Source organism: Megalobrama amblycephala, linkage group LG10, assembly GCF_018812025.1.
Source record: "Megalobrama amblycephala isolate DHTTF-2021 linkage group LG10, ASM1881202v1, whole genome shotgun sequence".
NCBI lineage: Eukaryota > Metazoa > Chordata > Actinopteri > Cypriniformes > Xenocyprididae > Megalobrama > Megalobrama amblycephala.
The window spans coordinates 9,338,867-9,352,333 of NC_063053.1; the positions used below are offsets into that span (position 1 = coordinate 9,338,867).

The 13,467-nt window shown below is 37.2% G+C and overlaps 1 protein-coding gene across 3 annotated transcripts; it reads right to left on the bottom strand.

Annotated features, from left to right (window-relative positions):
- Positions 1-4,035: 4,035 nt before the first annotated feature.
- Positions 4,036-13,257, bottom strand: LOC125276682 (core histone macro-H2A.2). Of its 3 annotated transcripts, XM_048204414.1 has the most exons (11): positions 12,926-13,256; positions 12,497-12,615; positions 9,434-9,468; positions 9,143-9,324; positions 7,950-8,056; positions 7,512-7,700; positions 7,318-7,425; positions 6,417-6,516; positions 5,647-5,736; positions 4,892-5,066; positions 4,036-4,718 (listed from the first exon to the last, which is right to left on the bottom strand). In XM_048204414.1, exons 4-11 carry the CDS (start codon positions 9,312-9,314, stop codon positions 4,553-4,555), a joined length of 1,107 nt encoding a protein of 368 aa, XP_048060371.1. In that variant the 5' UTR covers positions 9,315-9,324; positions 9,434-9,468; positions 12,497-12,615; positions 12,926-13,256; the 3' UTR covers positions 4,036-4,552. The 3 variants fall into 3 exon arrangements, with proteins under 3 accessions (XP_048060371.1, XP_048060373.1, XP_048060372.1); XM_048204416.1 differs by lacking the exon at positions 12,497-12,615 and having other exon boundaries at positions 12,926-13,257; XM_048204415.1 differs by lacking the exon at positions 12,926-13,256 and having other exon boundaries at positions 12,497-12,658.
- Between the last annotated feature and the right edge of the window lie 210 nt (positions 13,258-13,467).

Consider the following 13,467-nt stretch of genomic DNA (forward strand, 5'->3'; position numbering starts at 1 on the left):
TTCTGTGTTTCTTGTCATTTACTGAAGGTGGTACTTCACCTCTGGCAAAATGGGCTTTTTAATAAAACTTGGCTGCCTATACGGTATACGATTTTTTTTTTTTTTTTTTGATTGGTGCTCCCTGACTAGACATAAAACGCTATTGAAAAAAAGAAAAAGAAAAAAGGTCTTGTCTTCTGCCATATAGGTGGGGAAAACTTCAACACCCGTAATGCACTGGGCATGTTGCCGTCAGAGGCCACTCCCACCAGTCTGCTATGAGATGCTTATAATTTAAATAGGAAATACTACTCAGCAAACTTTTAGTCATAATATTGTCGACTTGTAGTATTGTTCCCGGGTGCAAGAATTAAAGAGTAAACGTTTAGCAGGAGTGAGTTATTTTTGGTTTCCACTCCAGAGACGGATCCAGCACGTTGTAGGCAGTGACTAAAGGAGGAAAGAATTGTAAATATGGAGAAAACGCAGCCACGGAAAAAAACTCTGTTAACATTTCAGACTGGATGACAACGAACATAGGCGTTTTAGGCCAAACAGAGGAGGCAAACTGAAAGAAACTGCCGTCCTGTCAGTCCCGCCCAATCCCTCGAAGCAAACCGCATGGACGCGAGTACAGGTAAACTGTTCCATTTTTACCATAATGCTGTTTAAAGAGTAGACAAAGTGCGATACAATTTTAAGTGATGAATCTACACTTACAATAACTGTTCTGTTAAAGGGTTAGTTCACCCAAAAATGAAAATTCTGTCATTTACTCCGTTCCACGTAAGACCTTCGTTAATCTTCGGAATTCCTCTCTCAAGATCCATTAATGTAACGTTACTAGAAACATATTTAAATCAGTTCATGTGAGTACAGTGATTCAATATTAATATTATAAAGCGACGAGAATATTTTGGTGCGCCAAAAAACAAACAAAATAACAACTTATTTAGTGATGGCCGATTTCAAAACACTGCTTCAGGAAGCTTCGGATCATAAATGAATCAGTGTATCGAATCAGTGTTGATTCGAAAAATCAACACTGATTCGTTGTCCCCCCCCCCCCCCATGTTTTTACAATCCGTGAGGACGGATTTTAAACTGTGGGTACAGATTGTCAATTTACATCCATGTAGACAGATTGGTAAACTGTGCGTACACATGGTACAGTTTTATTTTTCTCCCCCCTGAGCAAAAAGATTAACCTCGGTGTAGTTAAACTTGAAAAAATGTGTATATTGACGTCTTTCCGCGTTTGAAACAACATTCAATTCTCATGTTCATTCATGTTTATTTGACGCTATAAATGGACTAGTAGGAAGAGATGATCGGTTTACGAGCCTCTTGAACTGAGGCGCTAGCAATCCGTCACGACCATGGTCACGACACATTAAAGAGCCACAAAACAGATTTTATTGTTTGAATTTCTTTAATAACTACACAGTTTGAAAGCTGGGACTTTGTTTAATATCGTAAGTAACCTGCTCTGTCTTGTCTGTCGACGTGTTGCCAGTATCCTCTTCGCTCCGCGATGTATTTTTCACTGCGTGTGACATGACAGCGCCACGGCTTGTTGGACAAAGCAACAGTAACTAAGGGGGGCGGGTCTTTGCGAAGGGCCAATTAGAAGCAGGATGTGGGTGGGGAAAAACTCTCCTGTGTGTATGGGGAAAGGGGAGGACAGAGAGAACAGGCTAGACAAACTCCTACATTTAAATAACATATAGAAAATATCTGCTTGACAACTTATTATGGAGCTGGGATCAAGCCCAAAATAAGCAACTACACTTTAGAAACAAGCCCAAAAAAACGCGACCCGCGACTACCAATATTTGTAAGCGACTTTACAGAAAAACAAGCCCAAAGTCGCTTATAATAAGCGGACTTGGCAACACTGTATCGAATCTGCTGTTCGGAGCGCCAAAGTCACGTGATTTCAGCCGTTGGCAGTTTGACACGCGATCTGAATCACGATTGGATACAGTGATACATAACGCTCCGATGCTTCATGTAGCAGTGTTTTGAAATCGGCCATCACTAAATAAGTCGTTATTTTGTTTGTTTTTTGGCGCTCCAAAAATATTCTCGTCGCTTTATAATATTAATATTGAACCACTGTACTCACATGAACTGATTTAAATATGTTTTTAGTAACTGTTACATTAATGGATCTTGAGAGAGGAAGTGTCATTGCTCCCTATGAAGGCCTCACGGAGCCATCGGATTTCAACTAAAATATCTTAATTTGTGTTCCGAAGATGAACGAAGGTCTTACGGGTGTGGAACGTCATGAGGGTGAGTAATAAATGACAGAATTTTCATTTTTGGGTGAACTAACATTTTAATAACCATTCTGTCTATCCGACTGTCTGTGTGGGGAAACAAAAATGTGGAAGTATAATCTAGTTTTCGCGAAAGCCTTGGAGCTGTCAAAAGTCATAGACAACAATACAAAGCGTGCTGAAAATTGGCGAAAATGCAAAAGTACCCCATGTCACATGACGCGCGCGAACTCGTGGTTGACGATGTCATGTCTGGTGCATCTAATCTTATGAGAACAAGATTTGAGCGTTCCAGTGAAAAGTTTTTTTCAGCAGTTCACAATTTGCTTCATTCTATTGATTCCTGTTTTTGATGGTATAATCACACTAGTTCTGTGGAAAACAGCTGCTTGGGTGTTTCTCATGTCTTGTCAAATTAGGTTTGGAAGGTTGTGACCAGTGCTGAGGAAAGTTACTTTTCAACCCTTATGATCTCCGCCCTTCCTGTTCACACTTACTGTTTACATTTATTGACTAATATATATATATATATATATATATATATATATATATATATATATATATATGTATATCTTTTGTTGTTGTTTACTTCTCATCTATAAGTTTGTGCTGTGTTTTGGTAGATATGAAGTATTTTTTTTTACCCCAAAATTCCTCAACTACACCATTAGCTTGGTTAAGAAATATTACATTTTTATAAAAAAAAAAAAAAACACTTTGATGATCTAAATTAAATATAAGTTGTTTAAATATAAAATACATAAATATAAGTTTCTATAAATACAATTTTCTGGATATTATTGATCTAGGTGTTCGAGGCAGAATCCTGCCATCTGCTGGTTAGAAATGTAAATATGTGGTTTTTCCAGGAAAGTGTTGTGACCACATATATCCAGCAGAGGGCCATAGACATCCATTAATTTTTTCTGGATGTGACAAACACTGCTGTTCAATATTTTTAATATATATATTGCGAATTTATTGATTTAAACATAATGAAATACATTAAAATCTGTATTTTTGTGAAAGGTTAGAATTTTGTTGAGGTGTTGTGAAATTTTTTTGCAATTATGCCATATACATTTTCAAAAATATAAATAAAATGCCTCTAAAAAATATTTAACTCAATAAACCAAATGTAAAAAAATTATTAACTTTAGAATAAGAATTTATTTTATTTGTTTAAAAAAGTACATTAAACCAATAGCAATAAGCAAAAATGGACAGTTGTGTTTGTGTGTTAGGTCTCACCCCTTCATATCTGCATTTTTTTTTTTTTAATACATTTGGCTGATTAGTTTGCCAAACTCCATACAAATTCTATGCGACAGGCCCACCTGTGTGTTTGTGTGCGCATGTGTGAGTGAGCATGTCCGTTGTAAATTGCATCACCCTGACCCTAAACACCGCATGAGGGTTAATGCGTTACTCCTTAACTAATTGTGTTAGTTGCCTTTTATAATATTCTAAGTTTGTATTTCACTGTTTTTATTCATTTTAAGGGATACTGAATCAGCAACCATCATGTTCACACAGCGCACACAACACCTCTGCACTCACACTTTCTCTCAACACGGAGACAGGAAGAGGTGTCAGCCAATACATAGGAAAACAAAGTAACCTGAATTGCTTATTTGGAAAAAATAACTTGGTTATTAAAACATTTAAAAGTAATGCATTACTAGTTACTTCGGGAAAAGTAATCTGATTGCGACAAAAGTTGAGAGCAAACTATTGCATTTGCATTTCATATAAATGGAAGCTCATCCTGTGGTGTAAAACATTTTTTTTATTTCAAAGCAGAACAAGAAACACTTTTTTTTTTTTTTTGATAAACCAAAACTGTCAGAAACCACACATGATATCTAGCCAAAAAACAACGGTCAAAAGTTCAACTCTGAACATGGAATGTAAAAACAATTTCAGTCTAAGGATAAAAATGGCAAACAATGAAGATTAAGTTGATCTAGTCTAAATGAATGTTTTTTCTTTAAAAGAGAACAGTGAAACATAAATGTGTACAGTACATCACTCACAAATATCCTTGTTTAAACACCTTCAAATAATCTGCTGTCGAAAACATATACCTACAACATCTTCCACCAAGCTGCACTACACTCCACTTAGAATGCTCTTACTAGCCTGGATGCACTCTCTGCTAAAGCTCATGTTCAACTCATTTTACCTTCCCTCAATGTCGAGGCCGACAAAACCAGTCAATGCAAAGCTAAAACAGAGCTGCATCGAGGCCGTTACACTTTCAAAGAAATCAAACCCATGACTGAACATCACTTGGTGTCCATCTTGGCCATCTCCTGCAGGTATATCCCAATGCTCTCGCTGTCAAACAGAACAAAGTAAATGTTCTTCAGAGAGGATGTGGTTGCTGAGACAAAATGGTTTGAAATGGCCTTCAGTATTAGTTGGGCTGCTGTCTGCTTTGGGAAACCATTTCTGGGGAAACAAAAATCAAAAAGGCGTCATAACCGCATCGAAACACAACCACGCAATAAATGAGCTTGAAATCTAGTTAACTACTGATCTGAAAGCTACAACACCCGTCCTCTTGTAGATGCGTTTGAAGAGTGAACTTTAGGTCATTTAAACCCCGTGATTCTGATGCTCACCGTCCAGCAGGTAGTGAAGGGAAGGCCACCGATTTGAGCTTTTTCTCCTCGGCAGCAGACAAACAGTTCTTGACTGTTTTCTCCAGCTGATCTTCGCACTTCTCTGAACCCCACTGAGGGACGTGACAATGGATGATGAAACGTGCTGCCATCCCATTGGCTTGACTCACAGCCACTGCAAAGCAGAGGGAATAAGAAATACTCCAGTCACAACAACAACACAGAAATGTGTTTTTTACTTCAATACCCTACAGTGGATTTCTTCCCTCTTTCTTGTTTTACTTTTAAAGTTCCCACATTTTTTGACTAAAGGACTGAGAAAAATTATTATTTTTGGGGGCTAATTTTCTTTGCATAATACTTATTAGTACTTCAAAAAGACCCTCAACAGACAAAACCAATGTTGCACGTTGGATCGCCAACAAGTTTTACTTTACCCGAGCACTAACAAGTGGTATCATCTAGCCCATTAAATATTTTAGTATTACAGAAATGCTCATTCAATACTGACTTTTTTAGATTGTGCTCATTTCCTTTTAGATTGTACTTTTCCAGGCCTGTAAATGATCACTGTAATATTCCTGATATTTCCAGGTTTTCCATGACGGCTGTACTTTTTTTTTTATTAAAATATTTAACAAGGTCATTTCCTGCCCCTTTGAACATTTCTACAACACACACTAATTTGAGTCTGCTTTCTGTCTGCTTGTGTCAGTTAGGGTGGGTGTGTGTGTGTGTGTGTGTGTGAGTTCAACCTGATGCGACTTCCAAAGGGCCTTGGCTTTTTCTTAGCTCCTTGACGGTCTCTAAGAAATCTTTTCCTCCTGCTTTCTCCAGAGCATTACCTGTATCACAGGAAAACTTAATAGCTTTTGCCAAGTTTCAAAAATAGGTCTCTGACAATTTTATATTAGCTAACAACAATAGCTATGTTTCCATCCACCTATTTATATACGCATTTTTGGATAATCGCATTTAAACCCTGGACGGAAACGGCAAGAAAACTTGTGCGCTCAATAGAGGCGGATACTTTTTTTTTTATCCAATAAAAAGAAATGCACATAAACAACAATGGAAACTCATGGAAACAATGAAAAAACTCACGTGACTTTGCCTCAACAGAGAATGTGATTGGATAAATGGACTAAGCAGTGGACCAATCGCATCACACAGCATCTCAAATGTTGGTTTGGTCATTCTGAAATGTCTGAGCCAAAGTCTGCCATCAGAATGATTTAGTATTATGACCTTCCAGAAGTGTCTGACACGATTGCGTTCCCAAACACCAGGCATCCGAATGCAAGATCACATTACGGCATTCACTGAGACACAAGTCATTTATGATGTAGGAAAATAGAGCCACAGTGGCTTCCCCGATTGCAGGCACTTCCATTTTTATTATAGATATTCTGTGCCAATTTCCCAGGAAGTGACGATTTTGTTCTCTTGAACACATTGGAAATGGTTGAATTCACAACTTTGAATGGAAACATAGCTAATGTTAATAATCTTGTAGTGCACTGACCGATTCCTTCTTTCAGATCAATCTCTGCGTTTGTGGGATTGATGATTCCCTCCACTTTGATCGTTCCGATTTTGCTGATTTCACTCTCTGTAAGGGACAGCTGATAAAGAAACCAGAGTTAACTCCTTATGGCATAAATCACCAGGGTATTACCATCAATATCTACAGAAATGTATTCACAATGCATGATTTTACTGCCGATATAAAATTAATCAAAAATATTGTGATGATTTTAAGGTGCTTTTTCTTTGGACGTTAAGTTAGGGCTGGGCGATATATCGCATGCGATTGTCCCGCGCATTTCGTCAGTAAAGCCGGTTCACTGATTACCGCTAAATCGCCATCACCTGCTTTCAAATGGAGCGCCATTTAATAGACAGAGCCATAGATCACTGACAAGCTACGCAATATCGCGTTCATTATCGAAGGTGATCATCTGTGATAATGATCGCGATATTGCGTAGCTTGTCAGTGATCTACGGCTCTGTCTATTAAATGCCGCTCCATTTGAAAGCAGGTGATGGCCATGTAGCGGTAATCAGTGAACCGGCTTTACTGACGAAATGCGCGGGACAATCGCATGCGATATATCGCCCAGCCCTACGTTAAGTTTCCGAAAGAGCATTAAGATGGATACGTTTTAAATATTTCTCTGAATTTTAGACTTTGGTGATCAGAGTTGGTTCCATTTAGTGGTCGGCCAATGTATATATTTTTTTAGTTATTTGCTTTATATTGGCCATAAAAAATAAAAGTTATATATGTTAGTTATATGTAGGTATGTTACTAAATGTACCTTGCATTCAAAGGTATACAACATTTATAATGTGCTCTATAAGTGTTAAAGTAAATATTAAAATGACAAATTCTTGATAATGTGTGATAAGCACAGCTATTCCACCTTTTGTCCAAGGAACAAGCTTTTCGCCGAGAGAATAGTAAATCCCTCTCCCGGTCCGTCTTCCACTGTTGTGTTGGCATCTGCTTCTTTGTCATTCTCTGTGCTTTTCTGCATAAAGAACCATTTGTTGTATTCTCACAGACTAACATAGTACCAGAGCAACATATGTATGTCCTCAATCACGCTGCACTTACTTTGGGTTTGCGGCCTGGTTTTCCTTTGCTCTTTTTGCTGGGTTTCTTGATGGGTTTCCGGTTCGCCCTCTTCTCCGGAACGGTCACCTGAGTCTCCACCTTCACTTTGCCGCCTCTCTTCTTGGAGAGCAGCTCAGGATGGATGCGAGGCAGAACTCCACCATTTGATATGGTCACCCCTCTGAGCAACTATTCAATAATACAGAAAAACAATGGCACTGCTATTACTATTAACGATTATTAGAACTATATAACATTAGTTTTAATGCTTAGCTACTCAAACAATGGTGGCAAATTCATTGCTTTTAATGCTCTACCACAATGGTAGACTACAGCAAAAAAAAAAAAAAAAAAAACGTACTGCGAGTTGTTTTTGGACAAGACTGCTAAACATTAACCCTAACCGACCTCAATTTATTTTAACATGTAATTCATTACCTGGTTGAGTTCTTCATCATTGGCCACTGCCAGCTTGATGTGTCGTGGAGTGATTCTCCCCTTCTTGTTGTCTCTTGCTGCATTTCCAGCCAACTCCAAAATCTCAGCTACAAAAACATCAGAGCAACAGATCACAAATCACATGATTCTCAAATCAGCAATTCCAATTTATATATATATATTTGAAAGAAGTCTCTTCTGCTCACCAAGACTGCATTATTTGATCATAAATACAGTAATACTGTGAAATATTGTTACAATTTATTTAAATAACTTTTATATATATTCAAACATAAAAGTTATTTAAATAAATTGTAACAATATTTCACAGTATTACTGTATTTATGATCAAATAATGCAGTGTTGGTGAGCAGAAGAGACTTCTTTCAAATATATATAATAAATAATTTATTCCTTTGATTGCAAATCTGAATTTTCAGAATCATTACTCCAGTCTTCAGTGTCACACGGTCCTTCAGAAATCATTCTAATATGCGATTTGCTATTATTAGTGGTGCTCAGTTATTAATAATGGTTCTTATGTTTATCGATCAAAGTTGAAAACTTTTGCTGCTTGATATTTTTTCTGGAAACTAATTTTTTCAGTATTCTTTGATGAATAGAAAGTTCAAAAGAACAGCAATTATTTGAAATAAAAATCATTTGTGACTTTATGAATATTTACTGTCACTTGAATCAATTTAATGTGTCCTTGTTGAATCAAAGTATTAATTTCTATTCTTTGAAAAAGATCTTACCCCAAACTTTAAAAAAAGTAGAGTATCACAATTTCCACAAAAATAAGTTTTCAACATAGATAATAATAATAAAAATGTATATTCAGCAGCAAATCAGCACCTTAGAATGATTTCTGAAGGATCGTTTGACACTAAAGACTGGAGTAATGATGCTGAAAATTCAACTTTGCCATCACAGGAATATATTACATTTTAAAATATATTACAATGGAAAACAGATATTTTAAAATGTAATAATATTTCACAATATTATTGTTTATACTGTATTTTATATCAAATAAATGCCACCTTGGTGAACATAAGATACTTCTTTATACATTAAAGTCCATTATGCTTCAATTATAAAGACTATTTCAAACTTTTGACAGCCAGTGTAATTAAATGATTCAAAAAAAAATTGGTGAAGAGAATTGTGCTTGCTTTCTGGATTCCCACCTGCTAAGTACTCAATGACAGCTGCCATGTAGACGGGGGCGCCCATGCCAATGCGATACTTGTGGGTTCCTGTGCGCAAATAACGCATCATCCTCCCGACAGGAAAAATGACTCCTGCTCGGGCAGAACGAGACAGCTTGGTGATCTTTTTCTTTCCTCCTCTGGCTGACATCCTGCCTTTGCTGTGGTGAAAAAAACATTTCTTCCATAATCATGTTTTGATCAAGGTAACAATCCATTCAGCAACATGTAATCAAAACATCAATCATGTGAATGACAGAGCAGACCCACCTCCTCTTGACTCACAGTGCCACTGGATGGAGTACCTACAGATGAATCAAGACAAAATGATTCATTCATTAACATCTCTGAATGTGACTGAGCTCAACAGTTTCCATCTGCTTCTGATAATGATGACAGACACTCTCTTATCCATGTTAATGACTGAATTAGAACAAGAATAAAGCTAATACAAACACACGTTGAAAAGTTACAGCTTGGGTTTCTTTTGTCTGTTGAACACAAAAAAATACATTTTGAAGAATGTGTGCAACCAAATAGTTGCTGGTCCCCACTGACTTCCATAGTATGAAAAAAAAAAAAACATAAAAAATACTATGGAAGTCAATGGGGACCAGAAACTGTTTGGTTACTAACATTCTTCAAAATATCTTCTTTTGTGTTCAACAGAAGAAAGAAGCTCATACTGGTTTAGAACAATTTGAGGGTGAGTAAAGATGACAGAATTTTCATTTTTGGGTGAACTATCTAGTACTAAGGGACCGTTGCAGGAGGTTTCACTAATAAGCAAATGAACAAAAAAAATCAATTTTGGTTATCTACGATCTGCAAATTTGAGGGTGATCTAAACATGATCTAAACGTCTTGGCTGAATTAAAAAAATTTAACAAAAAAGAGGGTCTAGAGGGTTCGGGAAAGTGGAGATGGTATATTTCCACATTTAAATTATTATTTGTTGTATGTATTAAAACCCCATGCCTTTGGGTGACGTTATATCCTGTCATTAAAGTTTGACTCAGTAAAAAGGTAATTGGTGGCATTTTTTAAGTATACTAAAAATTTGACGTGAATATTTAGCGTATGCCTACAGCTGAACTCATTGCCTTTCAAAGTCTATTTCATTTGATAGCGTGCACAAAGGGTTAGTTCACCCAAAAATGAAAATAATGTCATTAATTATGACCTCACCCGTAAGACCTTCGTTAATCTTCGGAACACAAATTAAGATATTTTTGATTAAATCCGATGGCTTAGTGAGTCCTCCATAGACAGCAATGGTACTTCCTCTCTCAAGATCCATAAAGGTACTAAAAACATATTTAAATCAGTTCATGTGAGTACAGTGGTTCAATATTAATATTATAAAGCGACAAGAATATTTTTTGTGCGTCAAAAAAACAAAAGAACTACTTTTTAACAATGTCTAGTGATGGCCGATTTCACTGCTTCGGAGCGTTATGAATCTTTTGAGTCGAATCAGTGATTCGGATCGCGTATCAAACTGCTGAAATCACGTGACTTTGGCGCTCCGAACCACTGATTCAATTCGTAAAGCTCTGAAGCTTCATGAAGCAGTGTTTTGAAATCGGCCATCACTAGATATGGTTAAAATGTCGTTATTTTGGGGGGGTTTTGGCACACAAAAAATTCTCGTCGCTTTATAATATTAAGGTAGAACCACTGTACTCACATGAACTGATTCAAATATGTTTTTAATACCTTTATGGGTCTTGAGAGAGGAAGTACCATTGCTGTCTATGCAGAAAATAAATGACATTATTTTAATTTTTGGGTGAACTAACCCTTTTGTCTCTTTTTTTATGGCTTTGAAACAACAGTCTGGGCAGTGTGGTCACTTTGTGAACAAACGAATTAGAGCAAAAAAATTTAAGGTTTATTTACATGCGCAGTTAGACAAATTTGACTGCATGTGTACAGTATGCACGTAGCATGTTGATGACGAAATCCATATCACGCGCACTGTACGTAGACACAGAAAAATGAAGTACACTTTAGGCTTTGGAAAAAAAACTATGCTGCTGATGAAATTTACATCTGTATGAATACACTATTATGCATGTAAAACAATATATACCTTGTGCTTTACTATATTATTATTGCATAATTAATTAAATGCAATAAAAGCACCCAAGTTCCCAGTTAGAAACAGCAACGAACTGGTAAGTAATACAAAAATACTTATTACGTACATAGCTTACATTAAATATAAAAAGACATGTTACATTAGTTAGTTATGTTAGCTAACTAGTCAGTATAAACTGTAACTTGGATTCCTGATCATTAATAATAATATATAAATGTATACTGTTGCTATTTGTCATGCTGCTAGGCAGATTTTCAAGACCAAAATCAATATTTCATGTCATATTTATTTGGTAAGTATCTGTGTAATAAGCAGGATAATGGAAAATGGATCTTGATGGTCATTACTGAAAAAATGAACAATGCTATTTTTTTGTGTTTTTTTTTTTGTGAAATGTTCTTAAACATGTTCTTCACAGGTTTCGTAATATTTGCCCACATTCTATCTATCTATAATAAGGTATAAAAATTTCACTTTTTTTTTTTTTTTTTTTTTTTTTTGCAAAAATATGACCCGGGGTCTGTGAATGGCATTCAGACTGTGAAGCACCGCGTCGACAGACAAGGGCTCTCTCGGCACAGCCTGCAGCGACCCCGCACTGCCATCCGAAATTAAAGGCGCAGCGCATGTTTTAAGATAAACAGCGAACATTTATAAACACAGAGCGCGATTCCTCCCCCCTATGAAAAGTTTCGCTACAAATACTGTATATGTAATGAAAGACCCGCCTCCTGCCAGCAACAGCACGTTAACACCATTATATTCAGTCGGGATGCGGTACGTGATCGAGAGGCCATCGCCGAATCCGTGATTCAAAACGTACGATCAAAGGCCTCGCCTTCACTTCACTGTTTTTCAATCAAATGCACACAAATCCGCACAGGTTTGTTTTCAAAACACATTAGGTCGTTCACAAATACATATTCTTGGTTTTTAACCCCGCTCCTCCCACATCAACTCACCCCCATTTTGTTTTTACCTCGTTGCATTTACATAGAGTAAAACAGCCGATATACATCGCAAGCGAGTGATGCGTTTCGACGCGACGCGACTGGAACGTTGTTATTATAATCATAGCATCAGCAAGCGAGCTGCGTTCAGCTTCGTTTTTATAATGCGAACGCTGTCGTATCGTCGCGCGCGTCGTGTACAGTGTGCTGCTGCTCGAGCTGTATTCGCATGCATCGCATCGCGCGCTTATCAACCCAATATCTCGTGCCAATATTTACCTGTTTGTTCTCTACAAATGCGTCATGTACGAAATATATCTGTCTTCTGACAGGCGCAAATAAGGAGGAGTTCCTGGTATTCCTATTCCCTGTCCTTGTGTGCTGAGCCTCTGCTGTTCCTTAAAAAAAAAAAAAATTGAGAGGGAGAGAGAGACCGCGAAAAACTACAGCAGCCAGTACCACCGTACTGTCGATGGAGGCAGGCTTTAGGCTACTGCTGCTGCTTCTCATTTAAAATACATTACATTCAAGATATGAAATACAGTAGAGCGCACCCAATGCAATCCATGCGAAATGTATATATAAGCAACATTATGTGGATATAATGCATTATCGAGCCACCATTTCTCCTCTAAGAGGCGGGGGAGAGCAGCATGCAAAAATAATTCGTCACAGACAGCTGCAGGTGTCTGAGAGATTGATACTTACTGTAAAAAAATCTGTCTCTTCACCTGATCTCTACTCGAGTGAGTGGTGATCTTCATTCGTTTTCACATGAACAGACTCTGTCCTGGCGCCTAATGAACTCAATCTGATTTTTGAACCTTACGCAGACACGACACTAAGCCTACAGTGCACACGAATGCGTTCCCCTTTGAGTGCACTTAAAAAGCAAACCTCCTCATTGTCAGTTAGGATTACTTTATATCTCTTCGGTTTTATGTATGAATCTCTGGTTAATGCAAAATCTAATATGCATTGAAAGGCTCGAATAATGGCCTGTTTCAATAGCGTTTAGTGTTTGCGAAATCTGTGCTAGACTGAGCTGGTTCCACAGAGGGCAGTATTAGATCAGAATTCAAATGTACTTGTTTGATTGTTGTGCTCCGGTAGGGGGCGGAATTGGGTTATATTTTTCTCAGACAAGGACAGGCGTGTTTGGGGACGAACAATATTGAAATATTAGGTCCCACTTTATATTAGGTGGCCTTAACTACTATGTACTTACATCAGAAAATAAGTACAATGTA